The sequence below is a fragment of the Sylvia atricapilla genome, chromosome 3, assembly GCF_009819655.1.
Source record: "Sylvia atricapilla isolate bSylAtr1 chromosome 3, bSylAtr1.pri, whole genome shotgun sequence".
NCBI classification, from domain to species: Eukaryota; Metazoa; Chordata; class Aves; order Passeriformes; family Sylviidae; genus Sylvia; species Sylvia atricapilla.
Genome location: NC_089142.1, coordinates 96072504 through 96088604, shown reverse-complemented (window position 1 = coordinate 96088604; position 16101 = coordinate 96072504). Strand labels below are relative to the sequence as shown.

General features: G+C 40.8%; 1 protein-coding gene across 1 annotated transcript in view; it reads left to right on the top strand.

Annotated features, from left to right (window-relative positions):
* Nucleotides 1-16101, top strand: part of SUSD4 (sushi domain containing 4) — a 70855-nt gene that overhangs the window by 51369 nt on the left and 3385 nt on the right. The window contains exons 5-6 of the mRNA XM_066316257.1: nucleotides 1129-1317; nucleotides 15195-15386. Coding sequence (XP_066172354.1) covers nucleotides 1129-1317; nucleotides 15195-15386 — 381 coding nt within the window. The remainder of the gene's footprint in view (nucleotides 1-1128; nucleotides 1318-15194; nucleotides 15387-16101) is intronic.

Below are 16101 nucleotides of genomic sequence, written 5' to 3'. Positions count from 1 at the left end.
TGTTTTCTTTTGGGTTTGTTCCTCTCCCTCAAAAGACCATTGCAAGGAAATGGCTGCTTGAAATGCTGCTGAGGCTTTTTGTTTTAAATGCCAGTACTTTACAAGAAGTTCTCAGACTGATTTTTGTTTCCTCTTCTAGCTTAAAATTATGGGAGTCCTATGAATATCCTTCACAAACTCCTAGTAGTGGCAAGAGACCTATTTATGGACTGCTATAATGCAGCTTCCATTAGTCACATAATTTTAAAATATTCTTTTTCGTGCCATGATTATTAGTCATCTTTTCTCCACATTATTGCAAATTAAAAAATTAAACAGTATCAAGTACTACCCAGAGGGTCATTTCTAGGGCCACGAGGAATGACATGTTACAAAGACATGGCATCTGTTAAATTCACTGCTCTTTGTTGCCCCAAATTTGGTTGGTGACCATTTAACTGTCACTGCTCAGTGCCAGCCATGATACAAATCCCTGAGGCGTAATTCCAGAAGTAGAACTGGAACATAGTCTCTGATTCTGACTACATTTACAATTTCTGATGATAACAGAGACTTTACCTTTTTGATAACCTAGTCTAAGCCCTCTCTCAATGTTTATCATGGGATTGCTCCTAGGAAGTCATGTCCCTATGGACTTTCTCAGACTAGAATTTCAAAGTCATTAATTCTGCCTGCAAATCTTTTACAGTTGCGTGCACTTTGTCACAGGAGCAGTTTTAATATTTAAGAGGGTTTACATGCCTGTCACTTTTAGGAGGAGGAATAAAACTCACCATTTATATAAATGACAAGCTTCATTTATTAAAAATTCTACCTCAGAAAGAAATTGCCATCTGCTGAAACGGTGCATGTTTGTTAAACAAAGTACTGCCAGTTTCCGAAAGCCTTCCCTGGATTTGTTGGGAGCCAAGCCCACGCTAGCAAAGCGTGTGGGCTAAACAACAAAAGGGTTTGAAACAGGATAATGAGGCAGATCTATCCAAGGGAGATCGTGCAGACATGCCATTCATAGTGGAGAGGATGAAAAATATCACACTCCTCAATTTAGAAGCTGTAACTGAGATGCGTGAAGATGACTGAGATAAGCACTTGATAATAAAAGAAACCTCCCTCTTCTTTAATTCGCAGGTTGCCTGAGGCCGTTGGTTCTTCCTCATAGTTACATTAACGTATCTGAGTTCGGGGGCTCCTTCCCCGTAGGAACAGTGGTGTACTATCAGTGCTTTCCTGGATATAAACTAGAAGGGCCAGAGATCCTTGAGTGCATGTATAACCTTATCTGGTCAGATAGCCCACCTAGGTGCCTTGATGTGGAAGGTAAATGTCTTACTGTTTGTTTTATCTTTCCAGTTTGCAAGATCTGCATGCTCCCTGTGATTTTTCCTCAGGGCTGCAGCCCCGGGCCCACTCCCGGTGACGTTTCCCCGGGGTGTGCAGAGCCCGTGTGGGTTCTGCTGTGTGCAGCCCGCTGTGCTCGGCTGCAGCCTCAGCCCGTGGTGCTCCCCAAGTAGCGTTTGCTCTCGCAGTGTCCCAAGTGCAAGAGGGAAAGCTCCTAATGATTGCTTTGCCTGTGAAATGCCAACTCTCTGCTGCCTTGCTGATCAGGATGCTGAAGAGGTTACATAACTCGCCTTCCTGTGCAGGTGGTCAGAGCTCCTACACGTATGGATAGATTTCCATGATCAGCTAAAACATACCCCACAGAAGCTCTCGGTTTGGGCTGTGCCAGCTGCAGTCATTACTCAGCACCACACGGTGCTGCACGCTCGAGTGTTCGCCGTCTCTCGTAGCAGTCAGCCTTAAAGAAGGATTGACAGCTAAAACAACTGAGCTAATTTATTGATGAGGAACGTAAAAACCATTCAGTGCGCAACAGGTAGATCCTACTGAGCCAAAAGGAATAATTTGTGGCTAGAGCTGGGATGGAGTGTGTTGTAGTGCATTTGTATTTGCATCCCAGACATTTAACACAGTGATACTGGATGGATTGCTCCATTCGTTGCCAAAACTGCATTAACTACCCTCCCCCATCTTCACATCTTGAATGAAACGTCCTAGGGAGTCATGAGAATCCAAATACATCCTCGGCATTTCATTCCCCTAAAAGAACTAAATTTTGTTCTATTTCAAGCCTGTAAGGAAGCTCTCTATATGTAGAATTTAGCTAAAAGCAATTAGAGTAATTCATATGTGATGCTTATGTCACTGAATTAAATGCTAAGCATTCTGGAAGTGCAAAAATTTGCCAAAAGCATCAACAAAGTGATAAACTGCACAAAAATGATTAAATGAGCCTTATTTTTAGCTGACAATACAAGTTCCAAAATTCAAAAATGCCTTTGCAATTTTGGAATGACAAAACAAGATTATTTTTTGTTTGTTTGTTTGTTTAGCTCACCATGAAAGATTAATCCTCAATCGGCTCTATGTAAGCCATTTTTGGAAGGCCTGTTTGTTGTTGTTTATAGCATGGAAAACACATTAAAAAATCAGAAGGGCCCTGTTAGGCTTAATCCAAACAATATAACTGATTTGATAAAAATGACAATTCTTCAGTTAGAAAAGAGCATGAAACTCAAGCATGTGAAGCAGAAGAAGTTGAGTCTTACTGTCACTTAAGACAGGTGAGCATCCCAGCTGCTATCAAAATATCTGAGAAAACTCATGTGCTCATTGTTTCTTGCTTGTATTATAAGGTTATAGAGAGGCTCTTTTTCTTGATAATTTAAAACATGAGGCAAGAACTTCAGCCCTGACAGTTCTACATTTTAAATTACACGTCAAAAATTATCGTCCCCATCCAACCATGATGATCTGTGATGGGGGGCATCAGTGTGTGCCAGACTCTGGGCCAAGGCCATCGAGGAGCCTTCCTCAGTTCCAATTTCCATTCAGCCTCCCTTTGAATCACTTTCTTAGTGCTCTCTTTAAATGCCAAAACTCTCCATGGTGGTTTCATGTGGGCATCCCATCAGTGCGTTTGTTAAGTGAACCACAGGAGACCAAATCTGGAGCACAACACTTGCAAGAGCTGGTTCTGCTCAGCTTTGGGGGAGAAGAGAGAGCTTCCAGCAGCGCTGAAAGGTCACTCCTGACAGCTCTCCTTGTGAACTCTGCTGCAGGGCTGCTTTAGCAGGTGTGCAGTGATCTTCAGAAAGAATCCAGATAGGGTAAATCAGCGCGAGATGCCCTTGTTTGAAAGTGCTTGTTCAAGTGATTTATGCAAGGAGTGCCAGTCTCCAGGAATCTTGTTACAATCCACTACTCTTAATTAGTGGACAAAATTCCTTCCCTGCATATTTTTTTTAATTCTCCACCTTGCATTCCAATGTCAAGCTCATTTTTCAGCGTTCCTTTTCTGTGTGCAGTGTAATCTCACCAAGCAGTATTTTTCACAGAGGAAATCTGCAAATAACAAATTAATTCCATTTATTTCTTCCCATGTTCAATTAAATATGTATTGTAATGACATTTCCTGCTCAGTATTTTAATATGGTAATGATTAAAAGCAAATGACTGCTAGGAAGCTATAGCAAGCCATTTGAGAGCTTTTATTCTCCTATAAACAATGCTGCTTACAGCTTCCTCATTTAGATGTATGTTCTTGTTGAAGCCTCCATAGAAGGGATTTCCTAAATTTGTGTGTAGTCACAAAAATACTTCACATCAATCTGGTGAATTTTTTCCTCTTTGTCAGGGCGAATAAATTCTGAATGAAGGGTTTGTAGCTCTATTTAAATAGAAGGTCACAGCAGGGACCACGCAGCTCCTATGGCACATCAGCTTTCTGAGCCTTCCCAGGCCCACCCTCAATATCAGTGAGCACGGAGCTTCCACCAGCTTGGGTGAGAGACTGATTTTTGCTGTTAGGGAAGGAAACTTTTTTTTCTGATGAGTGAAATCAGTGCTGATTTAGTCAGAGCAGAGCATAGGAACTGTGTCACCTGGCACTGAAGTGCAGCCAGCAGTGCAGTGCAGAGCTGAGCAGCCACTGCTCAGGGACAGCTGCTTCTGGCTGGGGCAGTGCTTATGGCTCAGGTGAAAAAAGATGCCTCTGGCTCAGATTCAGCCAAGTGTTCACTGGTACGAGATCCTCTTCTTAAATGCTTGTACCTTTGCCAGGTTTAAAACATTTGGATTGATTTTTGAGTGTCTGCTTCAAGCTGAATCATTTGGGTGGCTTCAGTTGAATTGGCTGAGTGATATCAGAGGACAGTAAGGGAAACGATGTTGTTTTACCAGTTCTAGAAAATTTTACAGTCATTTAGAGGATAAGATGATGCATCTTCACACTGAATTTTCTTTTATCTTCTAGTGGACTTCCACAGTTATGCAGAAACTTTTTAAACCTTCTTTTGTACTGAAATTCAATAGACATTTCCAAGAAAATTGAAGGAAAATGGTATTTGGGTTTTTTTTAATATGATTTTTAAATTACTAGATTGGGGTTAATTATCCATCTGTAGAAACTGATGTAAGTTAGCTATTGCCTTCTATAAAATCTGGTATGCAAAACATGGGTGCAGAATTAATGAGAGTGAAGAATACCACAGGGGGTATAAATATTAATTGTAAAATAAATCAAACGGCTTCCGAAAACATAGAGGAGAACAAACACTTGAAAACATACCTGTATGGAACTTCATGAAATGCAACATTTTAAAGTAGGAAATGTTTATGATATGGTACTTTAAAGTGAATTAAGATATTACACAGGATTTTGAGGAAAAAAACCCACAAAAAACCCCCAAAACCCCTGAATCCAAGAAACCCCAAACCAAACTGGAAAAAGAAACCTTGGCCATGAGTACTTTTGGGAACATGATCTGCATATGATTACACTCCTTGCCATCTGGAGTCTGTATTTTAATTTTTCATGCCCTCTGGAAATCTTCCAAGGAGGTGCAAGAACTTATAAAGAACTGGGTGGGGAGTGGTAAGGGAAGCAGATAAAGAGAGGAAGGGCTAGGAGAATTTGATGATAGTGCCAGAAAATAAAGCAGCTGTATGGGTAGTGTCATTGGGAATTCCTGGCTTTATATTTAAGAGTAAAAGGGAAAACAGGTTGATTCAATTTTCAAACAATAGACATGATCCTGTTATCCAGAATGTCTTGTTTCAGCATCATCCCAGCTGAACAGAAAAGCTGGTCTTGCAAGAAATCAAATATATTGCAATATCAAAACTTCATTCTGCTTTCTGGGACCAGCAGATTCTCTAGCTGAGGTTAAACTTGAAAGAAGGTAAAATAGAAAATTTCAAATTTTTGTAGGTAGATTTGAAATTAGAGTGAAACAAACATGAGGAATAAACTTCAAAGGGCAGATTCAATAAACGGAAGAGAGTTAAAAACACAGAAAAAGCCTGAAGGTATTTCTGAACTCTGGAATATAAAACCACCTCATTGTGAGAGTAGATGAAAAGATACAAAGCTAAGCAACCATAAAGGTACTGACAGGGTTCTGAAAATTGTAGAAACTGTGGAAGAAAGGTAGGAGAAGGAAGGAATTAAGAAATTTTATAACAAAGCCAGAAGTACAAGGGAACACAACCCCCTTTACCTGGGCATCAGGAGATTTCTGGCGAATAAAAAAGGATTAGCCAGATGAAAATCAGAACCAACCAAGTATGCTGCAGAGAAAAAAAAAATACTCTGGAATGACAGGTCAGAATACAGAACAGAGCTTTAATTTTTTTCTTCTCATAAGCCTGGGGGTAGACACTCATAGAGAGAGGCTGATAATTCTGACTTAGACCCTAGAAAGTAAAGGGTATGACAGAAGAGGGTGTTATTACAGATGAAATGCCATAGCCTTGTAATAGTTCAAAACAAAATAGCTAGCTATGTGCAGGACACTTTGAAGGAAAGCTTCACAGATTCACGTTCTTCCATAACAATTCCTAATGTTAGGAACAGTGATTGACACTGAGCTGTCTATCTGATAAACTAGCCACCTGAAATCTTTTAAATTCTTGAAGGAACATGGAGCAACACCCTGAGAGAAAAGGATAGAAGTCAGCCTGTAATCAGTTATGTTCAGGAGACAGGATGAAGTAAGCAATCCTGAGCCTGAGATGTTATTCAGTGGTACAAATGGATTTCTCTCTGTGCTACTTTGCTGACTTTGAGAAGGCTTTAGATAAATTCCAACATGACAGACTGATGTGTATCCTCAGGGATGATAATGTTGATGCAGCACGTCTCCAACAGATACAAGTCCTGTAGAGGGAGCAGAGGGGCAGCAATACGAGCAAGTTATGAAACACTGTGGTATTGAGAAAATTAAGTGAGGTAGATACCAGGATTCTGTTTTAGGCTTGCACCTACTCAGCTTGCAGGCAGGAGGGAGAATAAATTAAGTATTGCTCTACTGCCAGAGAGGTCATCCAGGTCAACTGAGTTAATGTTAGCGTAGGACATATTGGTAGCCTGCTTTTTAATGGCTCTGACTACAGTGTTATTTCACTGCCTACAGCAAAATGTGTGACTCAGAAACTACAACCAGCAGTAAATGCTCAAATAGCTGCAGACAACCATATATCTAAGGACCTTTACCAGGGCAACACCTTTATGTCAGTGACACCTTCAGCCTGATACCTGAAGGATGAAATAGGCTAACAGTGTCTCACCCTGGGGGTGCTTGTTGTGGAAAGCAAGTATGAGGAAGAAGATTAAGAGTATATTTTTCTTTTGAAAAAGTCATTCAATAAATCTGCTTCTTTCTGCACTGTAGACAGTTGATTCATTCGTCACTCAGGAGTGCAGAAATTATATGCATCCATGTGGGAGTGTGGAAGGTGAACACTTTAACTTAGAGTATCTGAATTTTTGTGCTGTTGGAAAATGCTGAACTTGATCTGTTACCCACAGCTGTGAAGAGGTGTGGAAAAAATTGAATTCAAAAGGAGCACAGAGACATGAAATGCTAGACAGAAAAGTCAAATTATGCTGCTAAATATTCATCCAATCTCTTAACTCCAGCACCTGTATTGCAAAGTGAAACATGAAGGAAAATAGTCCAAATCCAAGACAGAATGGATACACAACAAACTGGGCTTTTTGCAGCTCTTGTTGCAAGGGATAGAGGGTTTAGAGAACAGACTCCAAGTCAAAGACATTGAAGAACATAACTAGCATTATATTTCTGAGTGACTGCTCCTTTTTTGCATTACAGAAATCTTCTTTGACTTTGGCTGTGATTGAAATAAATGCCCTCTTCACTGTTTGTAATTTTTCAAGAAAGCAACAGAATAACATCTTGTAATCTGTTTCTTTCATGTCTGTGGTATTTCTTGTTGCACAGGACTGCCACAGTAAATCATTGTTTTACACCTGCTCTATCACCTCTGTACATTTCAGGAACTCCTTAGCATTTCCAGAATCAGCCAGACATCCCAACTTGTTCATGGAGCCATAATTTCTGCCCTGAAGTTCCATATTAGCTGCCACATGCATGTAGTGTTTTATCTGTAGTGCTTTAAATATACTGTGAGTTAGGTGGGGGAAAGCAAGCAAAGATTCTTCCTGAGGGCTATTTTTTGATATTCATCTTAAATGTATCTGACAAGACTGCTTGGAAGGGAAAATAACACATTGCCTACCTTGAAATCAAGTATCTCTGTGCTTTATGGACATGTTAATTAAATCTGGCCACACAGTGCACTCACAGAACATCTTCCACAAATGGAAGGAACTGTAGCTATGGACTCTGCATCAGAAAGTCCACTCACTTGTTCATTTCCAGAGACAAAACCCAATATTTAAAGGGCGGCACTTCCACCAATCAGTGTAGGCAGGCACTTGGGAACTGCACATAAATACCAGAAACCAACACTCCCCCATGCCTTCCTGGTCTTGTAAGATGGTTTGTGAAATTACAGTGCTAAGGTCATGTGCTGTTTTTCCTCCCTCCCCCCGCCCCCATTTTGTTGGTTTTTTCCTTGTAGCTCTCCATTGGGAATGGGACCTTGTGCTTTTTCCTTCCTTATGTTGTCTAGCTTGATTTCCTCAGCCTTCAGCTAAGCCCTGGATTACAGGTTGTCTATTCCAGCATTCCTTGTCTCCATCAGTCCCTGATGATGTGTGTAGGTAACCTCACACAAGCTCAAGGGAGTCTTGCTTATGACAAAGAATAAAAAGCTATTCAAAAAAGAGGGATTAAAGTAACATAAAAACCCACTGATACATCCAGCTTTCAGTGATCACTGGCTTTTTCAAACATTCCTGACAGGAGCTTTTGGCTGTCTGGTTTTCTTAGCCAGCTTTCTGACTGCTCTTTCTCTCCCTTCCATTATACTTTGACCTTTTCCAGTCGTCAGGTTATCCTGGGATGCCTGTCAAATACCCAAGCCTTGACTGATTTTTGAGTTTTCTAATTCCTCCCTGCAAAGTGTCTGTGTAGTTCCCAGCATCCGTTTCCCAATGGCCTGAGAAGACCATTGCTGATCATAAAGCCATCCACTCATGAGGGAAGGAAGAAACAAAACTGGAAGCAAGTGATGAAGAAAGCCAGATTTGTCTGCTGTAATGAGGCCACAGTGCTCCAAGCACTCACACGTTAATAATGAATATAAATATTTCCTTAAATATAATAGTGAGCCATTTTCTAAAAGAAGTCCTAGCTCTCTAGCTGCAACTAGTCATCAATTTTTTGTAGTTTAAATGAAACTTTCATTGTTTAACTTATAATTTATAGGAAGAGGATCACTTGGGATGTGCTTCATCCTGTATTTGTTGTGAAATGCATTTGAAACCAAAGACTTCAGCATTGATACAACAACTCTGCTGGGAAGGGCAGAGTTGTTGAGGTTGAGTGTGAATTTGACATGATGCTCTTGTTAGGAGCTCAGCTGACGGGAACTGCAAAACTTGCTGGGTAATTTGCAGTTCCAGGAAGGAAGTGTGTCCCATAAGTGATTGTAAAACACTGTCTGTTTCCATATTGGAATCAGCTAATATTAAATTATTATTAAAACATAGTTTGAAACTAGTTTTATACTGTTTCATGCAAGTTTTATATAGTTTCATGCAATTCTCAGTGAGATGGTGCGTGTCAAAGCTAGACCAGAAAAGCAGCTTTTCTTAAAAAACTTAATTATTCAATTCATTTCACACTCTGTAGAAGGTGAGAAGTTGTTCTCACTCTGTGCACATTGAAAGGCTTGTTTCAGTGTCAAAGCTGGGTCAGAATTACCCTGGGGTGATTTTCTAGGGGTACAGCCAGCAGTCTGGAGCCAGGAGACCTGGGGTGTGTTCCTGGCTGCTTGAACATTGACTTGCTGAGTGGTTGAGAAGAAATTGCTTACCTGTTAGGTATCTTTTCAATAGAAAACATCTAAGTGGAATTATGAAGGTTAAGTAATCAAGAAAGATTAGGATTGAAAAGAGTTTGGACACTATTGGCTAAGAATACAATATTATTAATAATTTTTGCTCTAGGCTTTCAAGAAATAAATTCTCTGGCAACTTGAGAGTTCAAGGTAAGCATCTTGTATCTTCATTACTTTAAATCTTCAGTCAGGCTTAAATAGGATTTACTTTATATATGAGTGCTCAGTTGTTTCCACCAAATTTTCTATTCTGTTATTACTCTTGGTACTGTTGTTTTGCTGTGGGAATGAGTAATCAGAAAAGTTCCTGAAAGCATGGCATCATTTTCAGAAAACAAATTCAACAGCCTCCAAGTTTGTTCCAGTACAGCTGTAATAGGCACCAAGTCTCCCTTCACAGTGCCAGCAGCATTTCTTGTAGGAATGTTTCATTAGGATATTGTTAAGCTGATGTTCATGATAAATGAAAATTTACTCCAGTAATGCTTCCTGTTCTGCTTACATTCCTGAAGAGTATAATTTTAGAAAAAGTCTTATTAAGCAGCTGCTCTTAGAATGAGATGTTTTGACAGGGCTTATTTTAAAGCAATTGGATCTGCTATTTCCTTCCTTTTACAAACCTCTAAATTTCTTTTTCAAACTTTTGATTGGATATGAGCAGTTAAGTCCAGTAGTTTTTCTTCCATGCTACTTAGAATACTGGGCATTTTAATGGGAATTTTTGTTTTGCTATTTTAAAACTAAAATACATTGGTTTTTATACATTTCTGTAAATTGAAATCTAAGTATAGAATAGAAAAATCCCTTTTTTAGTATTCAAAGTGCAGAATTAATTTCCTCAGGCTCTGTACTGTGCAGTGCAGGTGTGATTCATTTGCTGGTAATACCTGTGGAAATGGACAGGTCTGTCAGGTGAACTGGGCAGGAATTCATATGAATACAAGAGAAGAACTTCTTGGTTGATGATTTGTTTTATTCTGAAGGTATGAAGGGTGATGACACTGAGGCAACCAAGAAACCAAGTTTATTAGCACAGTGTTCATAAAGAAGAAGGAAAAGGAACAACCATAATCTTCATCTTCTATGTTCCTGTAAAAAAAAAAAAAATTCCAATCTTGCAGCCCTAAGCATGTGCTTGTACAGAGGCAGTATATGGAAAAAGATCCAGGAGCCAGCCAGTAAAGCTCCAGGTGGGGACCTGGCCACCCTCTATGGGAAGGGTCAGGTCTGCTGGGACATACACAGCTGTGATCTCATGGAGTAAGTGACAGCTTGAATTAAACAGTGGTTGGGATGCAGTAGCCAGGTGACAGGTGTCGAGGTTCCTGGTGATAATCAGTGTCCTGATGTGTACAAAAATGACTAGTGAGGGTTAGGAGGAATTCTTGTTCTCTTTCAATTAGTGAGCAAAGCATACAGTGTCTCCCCCTCTCAGACGATTCTCTGAGTGACACACACCAGCATTTTCCTGCACAGTGGAACTGGCAGGTTTTTATCTGTGTCTTTCTCATCTGGAAGTTTCATCTTAATCTGTTCTCACTTTCTGCATAACGAGCAGGCACTCACGATGTGCTTGGAAGAGGTGTTATTCTTTATAAGCTACAAATGTCTCTTATCCTCTCCGTCCCTGTGTCAAACAGAAATGGCTGCCCTTACACTGTGTTTTCTGCTAACCCAGCTAACCAAAAAAACTAATATCCTACACAAAAGGTGAACTAGTGGCTTGTTCAAAAAATCACAGGTGGAAAATAAGCTTGCTTGTTCCTACCCCTTACTATTTGTTTTTTAAAAAGTAAGTGTCCTGTACTTCAAGACATTTTTGCTTTTAGTTTTTGGCTCACATAAAAAATGCTGGGCAAAACCTGAATGATGTACCACCTGTCTACTTTGACAACAGACTAAAACTGCTAGGCTTTGAACATTGTCTAACAAATGGGTTTCGAGCTGTGTAAATATCTGTAACTCCACTGTTATCTCTCTACTAGTGGCTTTTAAAAAGTCATGCAGTGTCTTTATTCTGTGCCATCGATGTTAATTGAGAATATGCTAATGCCAAAAAATCTTTCCTCCCTCCTCCACTTCCAGTGTCAACATTGCAGAATTACTGCAGCATCCTCTGGGCAGAGTTTAAAAAGCTTCTTGACCATAATGGGTAGGAAGAATCACTGGCTGAACCTCACTAATTCCTGAAGTGCCCTCAGCCTGTGCCACCCTCGCCTGGCCCTGCTCCAGGTCACAGTGTCACACTGCTGGTAACACAAGGCTCAGCTCCCCGGGTTTTAAGCTCTTCTTGATAGTGTTAGTCCTTCATTAAAATCAGCCAGAGCAGAAAGCTGATCTCAGAGGAGAGCTCCAGCAGCTCCTAGGAGCAGGCAGGAAAGTCCCCCAAATCGAATCGGGAATTTTTGCCTTCAACTTCCTTGAGTAACGGGACTCTTGAGCATCCAGCAAGGGATTTGTTTGCCATATAAACACAATTGCTCTTTCTTTTTGATGAATGATTCAACTTTTCAGCTGAGAATGCTGAGCTATAAAGTTCCTGTAAATCCCCTTAGAGTCTGTGGCCAATTGCTGTACAAAGACAGATCCAGAGGCCTGGGATCACCTCCTGCAGAACCACCAGCAGACACTGTTTGAATTATGTCCATCCCTCTGCAAAGCTCCAAAGTTAAGGACACAGGCATGTGGTCTTTTAATGCTGGTCGTCAGAAAATACTACTGGATTATCCATGCTGGATGTTGTAATTAGAGCATTAAAGTCTCCAAAGCCTTATAAAGTGAAGATGCTGAAAGCTATTGGTAGTAAAGATTTAATATAACATTTAAGAACAGCACTTAGGGCTTTTTTTGATCTGTGAGGACTTGCTGAAGTAGAATTCCCTTGTTTCTACGATTATTATGCATACTGCTATTGGCTTGGCAGTGAAAATGTACTTGTCAGATATGCTTTTATTGTGATCAGTTTCAGGCTATTTTCATTCTGTGAGTTTGATACATTTGCCTGAAGTCCATGGCCTGTAATTTCCAAACACAGTTAGGGTTCATCACTGGGAATGCTAGAATTTTAACTTTCCTAGAAGACTTCAGTGGCCTTAGGTTTGTTACCTGAGTTTCCCTCCATACTTGATCCGACACATTCCTTTAATCCGTGTAGCCAGTATCATACACTGGCATCCGGCATAAATAAGGGTTCAGACCCTCTAAGGTGACTGGCTCTGCACTAAAAATTTTCTCTCTAAGAGAGCAAAGAGAGTTCAGCAGCCCTCCAGACTTTCGTAATCTTTGTTTTCTGTGCTCAAAACCAAGGGCACTTGCTGGCTGTCCTTCCACCGGCTTTAAAAGATCTTGGATCAGGATGACCATGGGAATGAAGTGAGTTGAGAAAAGGAATGAGTGTACAATTAATTGCCCGGAGCTCTGAGTGAGTTCATTTAGGGTTGTTTGTGATGTATCTTTGACTTGATTTGTGAAAAGAGGCTTTGGACCTGAGTTCTACAGACTGTACATGGGGCCAGTTTGCCCATGGAATTGTTAAAGGGATCCTGAAACTGGCTGAACATAAAGTTCACGGGAGGTGGTGAGTGATAGTACAGGTGGGCTAGAATGCCTGACTCTTGCAGTCCAGTTGACATAGGAATGAAGCACTCTTTCAGCTGAGCTAAAAACCCTCAGTCCCAAGCCTATTCCATTGCATCTGTTGGTTCCCAGTGTTTCATGCAGGAGCTGTTGGCAGGTATGACCCTGTAAACCTTGACTAATTCATGACTAATACTTGACAGGGCAATAAAAAATTGTTTGCAGGAGTTTCCAGGCAGCACTAATACACAAACACTTCCCTTGAAATATGGATGTGTCCGTGGAAGGGGTGGCTCTCTTTTTAGTACTGGGGACATATCCTACACAAAGAGTGATACTCTCCTTTTGGGGTGTTATAAAATACACCTCCATTTGTAAACAGACTGACAGCTCCGTATCTGGGTTGTTCCCACAGTATAAAGCTTTAAATCTGCCTGGAAATGTGTCATTCCTGAGCTGACCCACATTGCTGGGATGCCACTTTGAGGGATTTTTCTATTCAGCACGCTGCTTTGGCTCTCAATGACATTAAGAGGTTAGGGATGATGTAGCAGCTACATTCCTGGAGGGGAAAATTAGTTTCTCTGAGTGTTGCTCTTTGTGATAAGGTGTGCTCTACTTGCTCATTGCTAGACAGGTTGTGAGCATCTGTACATCTCTTGTGCACTGCCAGAGCTTGGCAAGATTCAGTTGCAGAGGAGCTTAAATTGTTCTCTTCCTTTGTTCTCATGCTCTAAGCATAGGTAATAAAAATATACCAGGTTTCCTTATGGTAGGCCAGGATCATGGCTTTCACTGATCATTTTCTTTTTAATACAAGGATTATTAATAGCTGCTTTCCTACTATTTCAGTCTGACAACCTCGCCCTAGTCTTAAGAAAATTGTTTTCAATCTCGAGTTGACTTCCCAGTAAAGTAATCCCCTTTCTTGTGGGCCCAGAGACTTTGGAAAGTGTGCAGAGCATTGAGGATGTGAATTTTTATGTGAATTACTTACTCTGATTTCAAGTTATTATTAAGCCTTGCCAGTGAAAATGCAAACAAAACCATGTCTCCAGAGGATGGGGAATAGACATTGCTGCACATTGTAATCAGCCTCTCTTGAAGATTCATTTAATATCTTGTGTATTTTTTTATGAAATGCATTATTCATGTAACAAGATTCACAGGGAGAAGCAGCTGAATTGTAATTTCTGGGAAGATTCTTCTTCCAAGAGATGTCATTTTCATTATTTAAATCAGTGCAGTAGGTCTTGCCTGCATGAGAAAGGCATGAAGTGACGGGAAGGGCCCGCAGATGGGGCACTGAGCCAGATGGGAACTGCCTCTGAAGGGAAATAAAAGCAGCCATCCAGTAACTGAAGCCCCTTTTGGGTCAGCATGCAGTCACTTGAAACATCATTACACTTTGTACGGGGGTTTTTTGCCCTGTGCTGGAAGCACTTAAGAAGTCAGTAATCAACCAACACTTACACAGTGGAAAAGTTTCGTCTCTTGTAAAAATACTGCTTGTGAGCTGCTTTCCTCACTGCTGTTTTCCAGAGTGCTCCCTCAGTCCTCCATGGAATTCATCTGCCTGGGCTGTCAGGGCCTACAGGAAAAGTCCCTCATGTTTATATTGCAATTCTCTCTTATTTATCTAACCCTAAGTAAACCACTCTACTTAATTAACACAGGCTCAGCCTCTGCTATATTTAAGACCTCACTCCACCAGTGGTCCCACTGAGATCAGTTGGGCTGTTCAGAAATAACAAAACACAAATACCACCAGTAGACTTTAAGCTCAACTTAATAAAATTACAGTGATACAGACTCCACATGCTTAAGCAACACTAGGTGCTTTGCATCTCTTGCAGCACTGCTGATGGCAAACTTATTTTTTAAAGTAATTTAATTAATGCATATAACCATTTAATTATGTTAATGAAACAAAAAATAGCATGTTACAGCTGAATTATAAATGCTTCATGAAAAGCATGATTCTCCTTATTTTGACTACCCTGCTCCATTCCTGTGTAGCCACCTGATGGGCATGTGTCTCCCCTTTTGTATTCCTCTTACCCACCTTTTCCCACAAAGACTGGCAGTTTCCCAGATCCCACCTGGCGTGTGCATCACTCCAGTGGTGTGGACGGGCAGTGCCCTGGTGCCACTGACGTACCCAGAACCGCAGGGAGCTGAGAGGGAGCCTGAGGTGTGCCTGCTGCATTTTGGCACTCTGAAGCTGCCCAGTGGTGGGCTGCTGGCATTAATGTCTTCCTCCTTTTCTCTTTGTTTGTTTGCCCAAGTTTGCCCACTACCTCCAATGGTGAGTCACGGAGACTACATCTGCCACCCGCGGCCCTGCGAGCGCTACAACCACGGCACGGTGGTGGAGTTCTACTGCGACCCTGGCTACACCCTCACCAACGACTACAAGTACATCACCTGCCAGTATGGAGAGTGGTTCCCCTCCTACCAAGTGTACTGTGTCAAAACAGGTAAAGGATGGCCCTGTCCTGACAGTCCTGTCTTGTGACAGTCCCGCGTTCTGGATTAATTTGTAGGTTGGTAATGCCTGGTGAGCTTCATCTATTTCATGGTTAAGCGATGAGCATTGATTTTAAGATGCTACTTCTTTCAAGAGTCTCAGGTTTTGGAAAAGGCTAAATATAATGCATTCATAAGATCCTGAAGGATTCTAAACCATTTTTGTCAGATTATACCCTTATGCCTCTCAGATTATGCCCAGAGATGGGGCAACTGAGAGGCATTTTAGAAACTTTTATTCTATTTTCAGTCTCATGTGAAGGATGAGGCAATACAGATGTTATAATTCACGCCATCACAATCAGAAGCCAATTATTTCCTAATTACAATACATTATAAGTGTTTCTTGGCCTATCAGCTTTTGCCACACAATGCTATTAATGCCTTAAAGCCAGTCATCTAAAATCACCCTGATGGATTCTACTCCATGCACTTTTCATAGTTTCATAGTTCTTTTTCTTCAAAGTATCTAGTTTAATTTGCAAGGCCATCATTTGGAACTTGTTTCTAGTTCCATTTCTCTCTCAAGAATGTCTGTCCTATTCCATGGCATTTCTAAGTCATCTATCTCGATGTTTGCATACAGATGCATACTATGTGAGCCTTCTGTCAGGCTTTGAGAATTTTCAACAAATCCCTTTCCCACACATTTTGATCAATCAAATG